The following is a 15,487-nucleotide window of genomic DNA, read 5'->3' on the forward strand; positions in this document are numbered from 1 at the left end:
CGTCCCCCAATTAGCACATCAAGAGCCAGTTGTACTTCTTCTTCCACCCCATGTGTGTTCAGTGATAATGGCTCAGGGAAAAAAAAAAGTGTTGAGTCACAGCACTGAGAATCCAGATGTGTTGCTCAAACCTTCCACGTGATTTTGAAATTCTGTCACATGGTAGCCTTACGGATGACTGGCGGTGTTGATGAGAAGTGACTCTGATGGTAACATATTCATCACAAGCTGAAATAAATCTGCATTTTAACCTAGAGGGAAAGACCTGAGCATCCACAACATATTGGGCTTCTAGAACAGAGAATAAAGCTTCCCACAGTTAGAGATTAATTGTACACACATGCTCATACCAGTGTGTCGTAGTATAACATTTGCTGTCCTTCCAACCCAAATACCTGGGCTTATTTAAAATATTTCTATCCTGCCCTCTTGGCCTATAAACATTCAGTTGACTCCCTGCTACTTGCATTTATTAACTGATGCTTTACCCAGCCAAACTCACACAATCCTCTCTCGTTGAGAGATTTTGGGAGAGATTTTTTTAGGGGTGGCAGATAGAAAGATGGCCTACACCAATGGTCTTCAACCCATGGGTCAGGATCATCAGGTGATTCACGGAGCCCCATCTGCTGTCCCATAAGCACCTACAGTGCTACCAGAGGAGTATGTAGGGAAAATGTAGCACAGTGCAAAATCTGAGTTTTCTGCACCCCACCCCCATGGGCGGCTGCCCTCCCCCACCACGATTAAACAACTTTTTTTTGCACCAGGTCTTTAAGTCAGTGTATGGACCCGGGGGGAAGGAGGAAGAATGTGGGGACGATTTTCCACCCCCCACATGACTAAATGGCCACAGCCCGGGGACATTTGATCCCATATGTCCCCCTGGGTGGTACGTCCCTGAGTGCCACCATATACCTTTTTGGATATATGCTTTGGGAAAGATATGTTGCTAGTGCAGAAGCACTAGAGAACTAATGAATCACAATCACATCCCTTTGTAGGTAACCTAAAAGGCAGAGTGGGATGGTGAGGTAAAGTCACTAAGTGGTAGAGAGGATTCCTCTACAGATCTAAGCCAACGCTCATTCCTCTCCATGTCACACCTCCTGGCACCCAGCTTTTTTGGTTTACTAGCCATTAATCTGGCCACAACACCAATGGAGTAATAACTCTGGTTCTTCCACATCCTGTCACATGACTAGCACAAGCTTGCGTGTCCTGGGCTGCCAATTATGCTTTGAAGGTAGGTCACTATATTTGCTGGACACACAGCTAATGGCCAACAATCTCCTGGGATGTTTGCTGCTGCCCACCAATACTCAGTTATTTACTAGGTGTTGGCAGGCTGGCCAAACAGGGGGAGCAATCTGCACCCTTGTGTGATGACGTCACTCCTGGCAAAATGGGAAGTGCTGGCATTAAAGGGGTGGGGCGGGGGGAGATGCTCTATCACTAAGTGCTAGACTAGAGCATCCTCCAAATCAGCACTTCTGAATCACACTGGAAGTGACATCACCATGCAGATACAGATCACTGGCCCCTGGACCCACCTCCCAACACCTTCTGCCAGTTGCCAGGAAGGACCTTGCAACCCTATGTCTAACCCATTATCAGCAGATGCAATTTGGTGAGACCCTGGTACAGAAATTGCAAAAAATGTCCACAAAAGTGAAGAAAAGGCTGTTGATTGAGGGCCAAAAGATTTGTACATTTATAATGATTATTTTAGCATAGACTTTACTAAGAAAAAGTTGTAAGAATGAATTAATGTTTTATTTTAAGTAAACACCTTGTATGGTATTTAAAGTTACAAGGTGATGAGTTAGACTTCAAGAATGTGACCCTAATCAAGTAAGACAGTTAGCTATTGTTAGGTGTTTATTTTAAAATCCTATAAACAGCTTCTTCTCAGAAAGGGCTCCTTGCCTGTGACCAGCTTATTTTGGGGGTAAGAAACTTATGGACTCTTGTACTTGCTCTCCTTTAATTTTCTATATAATATGATGGATGGATAGTATAATGTTTGTGGATTTAATTTATATTAAGAATCAAATATTTATGCTTTAATAAATAAATTTAAAATAGAAGCAGACTTGCTAATAGTATTTACTTGTATACAGTGGTGGGATTCAGTCTATTTGCACCAGTTTGGTAGAACCAGTAGCTAATTTTTTGTCCAGTTTGGAGAACTGGTTGTAATCCCACCACTGAGTCCTTTCGGAACCGGTTGTTAAATTATTTGAATCCCACAACTGTTTGTATACTATACCCAGAACAAACATATAGCACAACTGAGAGGTGTATCTCTTTCTACCTATTAAATGATCTGGCATAGAAAAGCTGGATGTGAAATGCTGTAGTATAGTTAGATCTTGACAGATCTCAGAAGCTAAACAAGGAAAGGAGAACTCCAAAAAAGAGGAAGGCAATGGCAAACCAGCTCTGCTTAATAACTTGCCTGAAAACACCACCAGAGGTCACTATAAGTCAGTTTCAACTTGATGGCACTTTATACACACATCTATACAAACACAGGAAAGCTAAGCAGATGCCTTGGGTTTCTTAAGTACCCATCCATACCTGAATCAGGCCTTACCAGAGTCATCCAGAAAGGTAGGTTTCAAAGAACCACTTCCCATATTCCTTTGATCACTGGACAAGCTCTTGTGAGTGTGAGGCATCAACACTCAAGGTTGTGAGGAATTGTTCTCATGCTCTCAAACTAACCTCTAATGGTAGAATAAAATGGCTACTACCCACAAAGATTTTGCATACATAGGAACAGAATGTTCAGCTGCTGTAAACCCAGCACAAACCCACCATTTTAAAAAGTCAGGCTTCTGCAAATTAACTATCTTTTATAACTGAGATGGACATAAAGTGGAAATACAGGAAGGGAATCTTCCTATCAAAGGTCATTTCCTGCTATCGGACTAGAAGGATAACAGAACATCAAAGGGCACAGGCCATACACTATGCAATCTTTCCCCCTTTGCAGATAAATACTTGTGAAAGAGATGGTGTTGGATTGCAGAATCCACATAAATGTTGCAGAAAATGTCTGTGATCAGGAGATTATGTTTATAGGTCACCTGTTCTAAACAGAAAGGTAACGTGCAAACATGTTCTTTTGCCTTTGCCCAGTTTGCTTACATTATTTTCTAAAAAGCATGTATGGGGCCCCTAAAATGTTACCTTTATCTCATAAGGAACAACAAAATGGCAACAAGGATCACATTTACATGACTATCCTATTAAAAAAGGTCCCAGACACAGAATTGGCACCTTATTCGGGGGGGTGGGGGTCGATTCTTTCGGAAAGACCCATGATCACCCCCCACCCACGTTTCTGGGCTGTGGAGACTTTACCCCAGTTGTGAGGGAGCCGCTCAGAGAAAAGCAGTTTCCATGCAGGAGGATAACATTTAAAAGGTTCCTCACACACTCCACGATGCAGATTGATCTTCATAGTACAAGATGCAAGGCTGAGATCTTGAATCACATTTGTTAGAATCAGTTTGGGGCAGTGTGGGAGGGGGACAGGCTTCAAGGATGGATTCCAGGGGAAAAGCTTTTGTTTTATGGAATCAGTGCCTGGCAGGCAAGCCACATGTTGTTTGGGGGTTGGAAGAGGGGTTGGAATGCAAGTGACTCTCTTCCAACCAATGGGTGAGTCCTGCACACCCATTGGCTGGGGGGGTTCATCATTGTGACATGCCAACCCTTAGCGGATTATGCCTAAGGATTTTATTCCAAGCTTTAGTGGATTATGCACAGCGGATTATGCATAAAGATTTTGTCTATCTGTTCTTAACTGATTTTGTATTCTTGGTTCTTATTCATTTTGTTAGATTTCACTGATTTGTAAACTGCTTTGGGCACTTTCATACATAAAGCTGCCCTACTCTGAATCAGACCATTGGTCCATCAGGGTCAGTATTATCTACTTAGACAGCCAGCAGCTCTCCAGGACCAGGTGGAGGTCTTTCCCATCCTTAACCACTTGATCCATTTAGCTGAAAATGTTGGGGGCTGAAACTAAGACTTTCTGCATTCCAAGCAGATGCTCTGCCACTCAGCCACAGTTCCTCCACACTTTTAGTTGAGCTGTGTTTTGTATGTAAACTAAACTAAACCATGACAATACCATCATGTCCCAACGAGCAATAGTGGTGATTATGGATGCCATCCGGACAACATCACTACAAGTGTCACAGTTTCTGCTGAAGGAGCTGTGGCAACCGTGATGGCGACACATCTGTTCTCCGCCCCTGCCCTCTACACTTGAAGACCAAAATAAATTAGCCTGGAAGAATCATCTTCCTCTCTACCCTCCCCCGCCCCCCACCCAAAAGCTGCCAACTTCTCTCCCACAAGAATTTTTGTACAGGCAACGGTACAGCGTGCTGAAATTCAGAAAGCAAAGTTCCTCCAGAAAGCAGATGCCAGGATAGGGAAGTCTCCTGCACTGACATCCGTGCATGTCACACAGCTCTTAAAAAGTACAGGAAGATTGCCAGAAAAGTTAACAGTTCTAACCCTGTCCAGCTCTGAAGCATGTGGTGGAGTTCTCTGGTGAGCTACACCAGCTGTTCAAACTGCTGTCAATTAATTCTGATCACTGTAGTCCAATCTATCCTACATGACAAGGGAATGGTCTTGTTTCTTTGTAACTGTGGCTCCCCTCCTCAATGGATCTTAATGGTTCCGGCCAAAGAACCCATAAAGGCTTAGGAGAAATGACCCGCGTTCACTCGCACGGTTGGTGGGCATTGCTCGACGATAGGACTCAAATGAATCAGATGCCTTGTGGCATGACCGAAAAACATGGCATGCAGCAGCTGGGTTAACACAGTTTGGGGAATGCCTTAAGGGGCCGCTGTTTAAAAATCTGGCCGCAGCTTCCAGCACCTCATAGCAATGACTGTTTAGAAGAAATATAACCTTCCGTTTATCAGTTGTCTCTTCCCTTTCACGCAAGAGGGGAGTTATATACTTTTCCTTATCTAGAACATAGAAGGGACAGTATAACAACATACGGGATACAGATTCCACACAGTTAAGGTCACATGGGCATTTCCTATCTTTATATGGGATCACAAGACAGCGTCCAACAAGGACTTCAAATCTGTACTATAAGAAAGATTGGGTCCACCGACTTGCGATGAAGCAGAACTCCGCCAGCAACTGTGCAGCGGAGACGTTCTGGAGAAGGGATCATCGCTATCGGTACATTGCAGGCGTCTGAAAAGATGTACCTTATCTACACCATATTGCACGATGGCTACCCCTGCAGTAAAGCAACAGGGGATGTGCTGCCTCTCCCCCAAAAGGTCTGTAGTAGTATTTCCAGAACTCAAAAAACAAAGTATGCCAATGAAGCACATATTATAATTATCTTTCATTACCATATCATACTTTTCTATAATGAGTCTTTTCTTACATTTCAGCACCCCACAGCTATAAGAAAATGTCTGGAACAAGGGCCATCTATGTTGGACATTTAGGGGGGAGGGGAATATTTGCACTGGGAAAATGGTGAAGGGATACACAAAAACCCTTCCAGCATTGCAGTGCCAAGTCATTGTTTTTGGTTGAAGGCAGAGTGAGCAATTGAACGAAAGCTCTCCTCCTCAGAGAAGCGTCTTTGTTGCCAGGCCTCTCTTCCACCAGAGGATACTGCTGACTGGTCATTCTCAAGCACTGCCCCCACCCCCAATCAACTGTGACTAAATTTATATATATATATTTTTAAGATGGGGAGATCAAATTGTGAATTTCTTTGGGTCTTGTCTAGTTTGCCCCCACAGTCCCTTTCAAGTCAGACAAAGTCTGACCAGAGAAGTGTACCATGTTTATCACAGAGATATTTAATTCAGATAGTTTTGGCACTATGTGTCACCAAACTACAACTGACTTAAGGCCACCCCAACAAGGGGTTTTCAAGGCAAGTGAGAAATTGAAGTAGTTTGCCACTGCCTTCATCTTCAGAATCTCCCAGAGAGCTGACGAGACAGAGATATACCATTTCACATCCCTTATTTTTAACACACGAGCAATACTCACTCCACTGAACACAAGTCACGTTGGAATATAGTTATGTACAGTTGCTATGCAAATATCTGGAACCTCTACTTATAATTCAAGCACTCCTATGGGCTGAGGGAATTGATTAAAAACCTTGCTTAGGGTACACACACAGGTTTGATCTGGGGCCATTGTGGGCCACATAAAAGCACACTTTGTGATACGTGGAAGTGAATCAATGAGGATACCCAGTGAGAGACCTGGGGAGGAACAGAATAGTCAGATATAAAAAAATCACCTCTGCACTTAGTGTGCTTGAAGTAAAAGTGGGGTTGATTTTTTGAAGCCCAAGCAAATGGTACAGTGGAAATAAAAGCAGAATCTGCCACTCACGGCTGGCCTTTTCTTAACGGCAGCAGCTCAGTGACAGCATGGGATGATTGGCCAGATAGACAGTCACCTGAATGGTGAGATGTCTCAACAGGCAATATCAAGCTCTCATGATCTACAGTGACTTTTGCATGCAGGAAAAAAAATCAGGTGCACTACCTTCCAGTCCCAAACCTGTTTGACAAGGCAAGCCTGTGTACCTGTGCCCCAGTTGTCTATAAGCAGATTACAGGTGACTCTCCCAATGTTTATTGTGCAATGTCCTCCAGTAACACAAGTGTGCATGGCTCTGGCCATTATTTTTTACCTGCAGAGCCATTTTCTTGCAGCTCCCTCCCTGGAAAAAATGCCTTGCAATTCTAAATCAAGGGATAAAAATAATGTAATGTTCCATTGTCCAGTGGTTAGTGGTCAGCATATTGGATAAGTCTGGGCAGAACCAGGCTCAAATCCAAGTCAGGCATGTAGCTCACTGCAGAACCTTGGTCCAGTCACTTCCTTTCAAACTATCCTACCTCAAAGGGTTGTTGTGAGGACAAAATAAAGGAAGGGAATACAATGTCCATTGCTATAAGCTCCTTGGAGAAAAGGTAGGATAAAAATGTGTAAGAGTAGACTGTACACACAAGAGAGATTTGTCTACCAGTATCTGTCTGGTTGGTCCATATTTTCTAAGTTTAAAATCTGTTGTTTCATCTTTTTTTAAACTTGGGATTTTATTTGGACTGCGGCCTCAACTGCTTTTTTTCCCTTCACAGGCCCCAGAAAACACAATTTTAAGGGAAACTTAATAACTTTTATCACATATCTTACTTTGTGGAGGACTGCATGATCTCAGCTGATAATGACTTAAAGTGGCATGACCAGTTTGTTTCTTACAACAATTTGCACATTTGGGTCTTGAATTGTTGTCAAAGCTCATGTGGAAAGAAATAAGAATAGATCAAAACCTTCTTTAAAAAACCCGGCTTCCTGCTGTTGGAAAGAAAATGCTGGGTTAGACCTTGAGCTGTCCCAAAAAGCATTACTTGTGAGTGCATGTGCTTGTAAAGGGCCGTCAAGTTGCACAGAACTTAGGGTCACCCCATAGGGCAGGGGTATCCAACTCTGGCACCCCAGATGTTCATGGATTACGATTCCCATCAGCCCCTGCCAGCATGGCCAATTGGCTCTACTCAGAGCCTTGGAAGGGGGAACTACGCTCAGGGCACATGTGTGCCCCGAACCTCTGCCACACCCCCATCATGGCCCTGCACCAGCACACGCTCGGGGCAAGACACCCCCCCCCCCCAGCTTCCTGTGCGCTACGCCACTGGCTCTACTATACCAATGGCTCTACTATACCAATCCAATTGGCCATGCTGGCAGGAACTGATGGGAATCATAATCCAAGAACATCTGGGGCACCAGAGTTGGACACCCCTGCCATAGGGTTTTCAAGACAAGTGATTAAGTTAAGGTGGTTTGCCGTTGCCTTCCTCTGCAGAGTCTTCCTTGGTTGACTCCCATCCAAGTTCCAATCCATCTTAGCTTCCAAAACCTGATAAGATCCAGTTCTACTATGTCCAGCTGGCCTCTACTAGGGCCAGGGCCTTCACAGTCCTGGCCTCCCTCTGGTGGAACAGGCTGCCCAAAGAGGCCAGGGCCCTGAGAGACTTGATGAGCTTTCGCAAGGCCTGCAAAACGGACTGTTCCACCAGGCATTTGGCCAGCCAGGCTGAAGAATGTTCCACCGTCCCGGCCTCCAGTGGGCTCGGGAAGGGGGCATGCTGGGGGAGGATTTTATTGCCATCTGTGTCTTTGTTTTTAAATATTGTATAGTAGGTTTTAATTACTGTTATATTTTAATGTTGTACATCACCCTGAGCCCTTCAGGGGAGGGCAACTAAAAAATGGGGGGCGGGGGGACTACACTAATCCACATCCCCAAGCATTACGTACCAGGCTGTTACTTAAAGCATATTTCTTTGCATTCTCTATAGCAATTGTGTTCCACAAGTCATTTGTTCTATACCAAGACAGGATGCCCTGTTCTAGTTAGCCCCAACTAGCCCAATCCAGAAGTTAAGCAGAGTCAGCACTGGTTAGTATTTGCATGGGAGGCTACTAAGGAATACCAGGGGTCTCGATGCAGAGGAAGGCAATGGCATCTCTAAATGTCTCTTGCCTTGAAAACCCCATGGGGCAACCGTAAGTCAGCTGCAACTTGACAGCATTTTCCACCCCCATCATCAAGACTGGTTTACGTGCATTGACTCCAGCGGGACCCTCTTCAGGAAGTGTTCTCTGCTTTGCAATCTGAGTTTCCACACAGTTTATTAAGCCATTTGGATGGGAGAAGCTGCAGGCGCCTCAGGCGCATTTGCTACATCTGGACTCTTTAAAGCACAACAGCTCAAGTTATTGCAGTCCAGCATATGTAGGGGTACTATTCTAGAATAATCTGACTGACATCTTTGAGAGGTCCAACAGTACTGATCTATACATGCATTTTCTTTTAACTTACCCATTTTGAGATTCTGGATAGAGATGAAACACTGTGTTGTGTCGTTTATGTAGTTAACTTATATTTCACTTTTCGCCCTAAAGTGGACTCAAAACAGCTTCTATCATTCTTCTCTCCTGTACTACACTCTCACAATAACCCCGCGAGGTAGGCTAGATAGAAAGCGAGTCGCTGGTCCACCAGGTCGAACCTGGGTCTCCCAGATCTAAGTCCAACGCTCTAAATCACCTGGTTGATCTTGATAAGAGCCATTACATACTTTTGTTTTATGAGCTTCCGTGGTTTGCGGCTCATAATCCTTGTTTAATGGGGTGAAGTCTGAAGTCCTGGGCACATTTGTGTGGGCGTCTTGTTCCATTTAGTGATATTTATTTATCAGCGTGCACACAAACACACAGCACAGAACATGCCTAATAGTCTGCATCTATTCATGTTTATTTCGTGTAACTATCCACTGAAACGCAAGCCCGAGCTGGGCACAGGAGCCAACAGACAGTGTCCACAATGTCATGTGTGTGGCTCATGACTGTACACTGCAACAGATACGTGTACAGGGTTTTCCCTGACATGTGTCTATCTCATACATGACACTTGTCACTGTCTCCAAGTGGACTGCAGAGACATTCTGAACACTGCTTTCCACTTGGGGACCGAATAACAGGTGAGATGACCCTGTGCCATCTTCAATGGAAACATCCTTGGGGGGGGGGGGGGCTCCGAGTCCCTTGCTCACCCTTCACCCAGGCTTGTCAAAATTTGAAGGTGAGGAACAGCTGGCATTTTTACCTGTTTCTCAGAGATCTTTTACATTGGAAAGGTGCTCTAATTCACCTAGCCTGGTGGGCTGACTCGGGAACTTTCCCGGAATGTGTCTGAAAGATCGACCTGGGCTGCAGGTAGCCCTGGAGCCTGTTCAGTCTTTCCATGGACTCAGATTGGGACTCGGACTGTCAGCGAGTCCTTCTATGATCCACCCCTCAAACAAGGGGATGGGGAGCCTCATGACTTGTGAAGGTCTCAGCCCGTCCACAGAGTTTCGATCAGAATCGGGGCTCTGTCCTGTTCTTGGGACAGGCGAGGTGGATGGCCACGACGACCCGGCGGTGCTGGAGAGGGAAGCCCGCTTGCACTGACTGGGGCCCAAGCGGGCTTCCCTCTCCAGCGAGCGACCGGCCCACGACCTTCCCCCGCAGCCGAGCGCCCCTTACCTTCCAGCTTGGGGATCAGCGGGGCGGAGAGCTCCCTGATGGTCCGAGCCCAGGTCTCGGCGACGGCTCGGTTTTCTTCGGCTTCCTGGGAGGCCAAGACGCGGAAGGTGCGGGCCAGCCTGCGCCGGGGCTCGCCGGCGTCCCACCAGCTCTTCTTGCGCGGGTAGCAGAAGACGGTGAAGTAGGCGGCCGGCGGCGGCTGGCCCTTGCTCTGGAAAGCGTAGCAGCCGATGCAGTCCGAAAGCAGCAGGCGGGTGGCCGGGCTGCCCGGCGGGGAGTCCCGCCGGCGCATCAGCAGCTCCGCGCCGCGGGTGAGACTCAGGGCATAGTCGACCTTCAGCGCCGGCGCCAGCGAGAAGAGCCCCGAGAGCAGCGCTTCGTCCGAGGCTCCGCGCGGAGAGCCTTCCCCGGGGCCCGAGCCGTCCTCCATCGCGGCAGCCTCATGGAGCAAACGACGCGGCACCGACCCGGGGCTCCGCGCAATGAGCCCGGCCGGGCTCGGGTCACCGGCTCGCCTTTAAGGGACGCGCGGGCGGCCGGCTCTCCGTCGACACCTGGCGGCGGCCCTGAGGAACGACAGCGGGGACGAGTTCATTCATAAAACGCAGGTGCTGCGTGTCAGGTGTTTTGTTTTTGTTTTTGCTGCGGGTTCCCCCCCCCCCCCCCCATTCCAGTTTGCTTACTCCCGGGACAGAGGAGCGCGTGCGTTTCCAGAAATGCATGAGCCGCGAAGCGCCCAGCCCTACGCAGGATCACTCAGAAGTCCTGCTAAAATGAATGCGGTGCGCTCCCTCGTCACAGATCTTGGAGATTACAGCGGTTATTTCCGCAGAGGTAATTTTTCTCACCCCTGTGCTGAATCCCCTTAAATCCCGGCTTGTGCTTCACTGTTAGACGTTTGGGAGCCCTCTTCATTTGCAACGCCCTCGCCTCAAGCTGGCAGGCTGGGTCGCAAGAGTTGTGTAAGAAGGTGAGAATTTATTCGTGTTGGGATGCGACTAGGAATCCCAAACCAGCATGATGAGAGATTCCATGTATGCTCACTTGCTAAGTCATGGACTTGTCTAATACTAAGTCATGGACTTGTCTAATACTTTGTCTAATAATCTGCTCTGCCCATGGTAGCAGACCAAAGTTTTCTCAGGAGTACAAGATCATGGGATAATTATACCTTTCATGCAATAGGAATACTTGGGGGAATGGAGAGAGAAATTGCTTTGTGCCACCTTAAAACTATTTCATCATCATCAACATAATTCCAGCACAAAACTGGACTAGAGTTGGCTTCCTCAGATGTGAGTCCACAAAAGTCTGGAAAATAACAATGTTTAAGGCGTCACAAGACTCTGTTTTGTTTCTGTGGCAAACAGATTAAGGGAAGAGACTGTTCTTCCACTCATATATTACTCCTAATGTCATGTTTAGCAAACATTTAACTATGCAGGTATTAGCATCCATGCCCAGGATCAGACATCTTTGGATCCTGGCAAGCGTCTTGCGCTGAGTCAACAGTTATGTGATGGGCTGAAATCCAGGCTAATGCTTTCACTGAGTATTAATCCAGCTTTCCTTCCCATTATATCCCATGGGTCAAATCACATATATCCTTATCTCAATCTGTTCACTGAGCAACCTCAGGTGAATGGCTCAGGGTCTTTGACCAAGGACATCTGCAGCCTGAATACTCTTTGACTGCAACCCTCAGAACTGCAACCCAGGGGTAAATCCCTTGAATAAACTGAGACTTTCTTCAGAGTACAGCTTCTTACAATTGCTCACTTCACCTGCTTAATTGCTAATACTCTTATTGGGGTAAAGTGAGTGATTTTACCTCTATGTACAAATCATGATTTTATATTTCTGAATCAAGCATTAGACTGCAACTATTATTTACTACAGTGTAACTCTTGAAAATCCCACTGTGGCCACAGTATTTTCATAAAGAACCAAGTCCTATTGGATTCAGTTACTTCCCAGGAAACCTGTTTATGAATGGACTGCATGAAGCCTGCTGCCAAAATAGAAATTAATTTTTTGCCAAGGCTGTGATACTGTTATTAAATGACATAGAATGTGGTCATTCGGTTGATGTGAATGAAAACAATGAAATTTGGTGGCTCTTCCTTTCCTCATTTAGGAGGCTTTAAGTGTTTCTGGCAATTGCAGCTGCAGTTTTCACATTACTAAATATCAGACTAAATTGCTGGATGTTTTTTGTTTGTTTTTGCTCCCATAGCATACAAAGGATTTCCATATTATTGCTATTATTATCAGCTTTAGCATTATTTAAACTTGCATTTATGAAACTTCTGGCCTATGCCTGGTTAATTAAATCTATTTATTTCAGTATATTTTTATCCCAACCTTCCTCTAAGGAGCTCAAGCCGGGATACATTGTTCTTCCATGTTCCGTGTTATCGTCTCCATGACAATACAAGGAAGTTTGGGCTGAGAGTGACTGGTCCAAAATCCTTCATGGCAGACTGGGATGCTAACCTGGGTCTCCCAGACTCTAGTCCGGCCACTAAATCATGTTGGCTTGATGTGCCGAAATGAATCAGATGAGGCTCTTCCTACCACTCATCTCCATGCCAGGGAACACTTTGATGTCTGATTAACAGCAGCCCAATAGGCAGAAATTTAATTGTCAGCAGAAAGGGCATCCTCATAAAATCGGAGTAAGTGGCATCATAAACAACCTGTTTGCATCCCTTGATTCTGAAAATATGTTAATAAGTGTGATTAATATGTGATTTTAATTAAATATGTTTAATTGCCTGCACATCAGCTGTTTACTCAACCATCCCCCCCCTCTCATCTCTATAATTCTTTTTATTCTATTTAATCATTTCAGAATGTGCAGACAGATGCCATATTAATTTATTTCTTCATTCATGCACTCAAAGCCAGGCAACTTACAGCATTATCCTAAGAAGATAAATCCTACTACACCCTACTATGCCCGTTAAACTAAATGGATTTAGAAGATTTAGTCATTCTACTTAGGATGGCAGTATATGTGACTGACCTCTTCGTTGTCTGTAGCCATGAGATAAGGCCCTAGGCTGAACCATGCAATGAAGCCCTTCACATATCTATTGCACTAGCCTCTGCTCATACTAAATGACTCTTCACAGACCCAAAGCCATTAGTCGTTGATCTGTCCTGCTTATCTTGCCGCTGAAACCTGCAACAATTATCAGGAATAAGGTCTATCTGCTTTTCCAGTTGAGCAGGCTAACAGCAAGTTAAATTCCCTGCACCCACGTACTGTAAACATTGTTATTTCTCTCGTTACTCTAAGCTGTGAGAAATTTTATTGGATCCTGGTCCTGGCAAAGTACATGCCTCCGAGATGCTCTCAGATAAATTATACAGCCATAAGTCATTGTTCTAGCGTTTCAATATTATAATGGTTGATCTAACATTGCAAGATATCAATAAACATAGTAAAAAGAAATCTCAAAATCAGTAAGTGGAAGAAGGAAATTGGTAGGGAGTTTGGCCATTGGTCACCTAAAAAAAAGAGTCAAAAGGCAGAATGTACAATTTTTTGTTTCTTCAACCGATTAAATGTGCAGCTTTGAGTGGCTTGTGTGACATTTTGGCTTCTCAAATGAAGGGATGAGGCTGATCTCTAAAATGCAGTCTTAAATCTTGGTTTATAAAAAGTTCATTAAATCCTCTGAATGCAGTTGCAAAGAAAAAGAAAAAGAACTTGATGTTGTCAAGCTGCACACTTTCTCCCTGTCTTCTTCAAATGATTGCAAACATTTGTTAGCTCCTAGAAATAGGCAGAAGGAAGCAATGCAGCTGCTCACTTTTATAAGCATTTTCAGTAGGTGTCCAGTTATACTTTGTGCTGCAATTTTAGATCTCTGTTATTTTTGCAGCTGGGTGGAAACTGTCTGAAACCACCTGAATGGCACAATAAGCTCCTTCTGCATAATTTGAAACCCTTCCTATAGTTTTCTGATCAGGAGAGGAAGGTGCAGCTAGTGGTTTTACAACCAGTCTCCCCATCCCACACACACACAAAACCCAAACACAAACATGTGGGTGCAGCCTGAGACTCAACAGATTTTTTGCAAGAAAATTGGTTGGAAGGTTTCATACCCTCTTTGTAAAGTCATGTGTGCACATAATATAACGGTTATTCATCACAGAGGCCGCCTCTCCCAAGGACATAGGTAAGGGGGGGGGGTCTTGGGTTCAACCCCCCCCATTATTACATGGGTGAAGCTCCGCCCCACATTTGTGGGTTTTTTGTATTTTTTCCAGTTTTATTTTCATTTTTGGCCTGCAGGAGGAACAATTTTAGGCTAGAAACACCAAACCTTCAGGGTATCTTCAGGAGACTCTCCTGCTGATACCAGCCAGGTTTGGTGAAGCTTGGTCCAGGGGGTCCAAAGTTATGGACTCCCAAAGGGGGTGCCCCATCCCCCATTGTTTCCAGTGGGAGCTAATAGAAGATGGGGGCTACACCTTTGAGGGTCCATAACTTTGGCTCCCCTGAACCAAACTTCACCAAACCTGGGTGGTGTCATCAGGGGAGTCTCCTAAAGATACTCTGAAATTTTGGTGCTGCTAGCTTAACAATTGCACCCCTGACAGCAGGCACCCCCCAAATTTTCCCAGATTCTCCTTTTAAATCCACTCCCTTCAGCATGGATTTAAAGGGAGAATCTGAGGTCCCCAGTTTAAACACCATTGAAAGTGATGCTGTTTCAGGGTGGGGGAGAATCCACCTCAAAACAGCACCACTGTCAATGTTTCTATACCTACGTCCCTGGCCTCTACCCTAGTTTTTAATATAAAGGTCACCATCATGAGTCCTAACAACAATCTAGGGCAGTGGTAGCGAACCTTTGGCACTCCAGATGTTATGGACTACAATTCCCATCAGCCCCTGCCAGCATGGCCAATTGTAATCCATAACATCTGGAGTGCCAAAGGTTCGCCACCACAGATCTAGGGCCTGGTGGCTATCACTAAAAGACACTAGACCTACAAAAGATGACACTGTCCCATTAGTATGGGTGCAGTGGTTAAGAGAGGCAGACTATAATCTGGAGAACCAGATTTGATGCCCCACTCCTCCACAGGAGCAGCGGACTCTGATTTGATGAACTAGTTTTGTTGTCTCACTCCTCCACATTAAGCTTGCTGGATGATCTTGGGCTAATTACATTTCTCTCAGAACTCTCTCTGCCCCACTTACCTCACAAGGTGCCTGTTGTGAGGAGGGGAGGGGAAGGCGGTTGTAAGCTTCTTTGAGACTCCTGGCATGCTCTGAGGAACTTATTAAATGTAAAGAGTATCTCTACACTGTACAAATGAATTACTGAATAAC

At 45.3% G+C, this 15,487-nt stretch overlaps 1 protein-coding gene across 2 annotated transcripts in view; it reads right to left on the reverse strand.

The window, feature by feature from the left end:
- The window catches only part of SPHK1 (sphingosine kinase 1), a 45,374-nt gene extending 34,669 nt beyond the window's left edge, over nucleotides 1-10,705 (reverse strand). Inside the window, exon 1 of one of the 2 annotated variants that reach the window (XM_048487169.1) lies at nucleotides 10,135-10,705. In XM_048487169.1, the coding sequence (XP_048343126.1) occupies nucleotides 10,135-10,564 (430 nt within the window). In that variant the 5' untranslated portion in view covers nucleotides 10,565-10,705. The remainder of the gene's footprint in view (nucleotides 1-10,134) is intronic. The other variant, XM_048487168.1, reaches the window with a different exon arrangement.
- Between the last annotated feature and the right edge of the window lie 4,782 nt (nucleotides 10,706-15,487).

Source organism: Sphaerodactylus townsendi, linkage group LG03 (genome assembly GCF_021028975.2).
Source record: "Sphaerodactylus townsendi isolate TG3544 linkage group LG03, MPM_Stown_v2.3, whole genome shotgun sequence".
Lineage (NCBI taxonomy): Eukaryota > Metazoa > Chordata > Lepidosauria > Squamata > Sphaerodactylidae > Sphaerodactylus > Sphaerodactylus townsendi.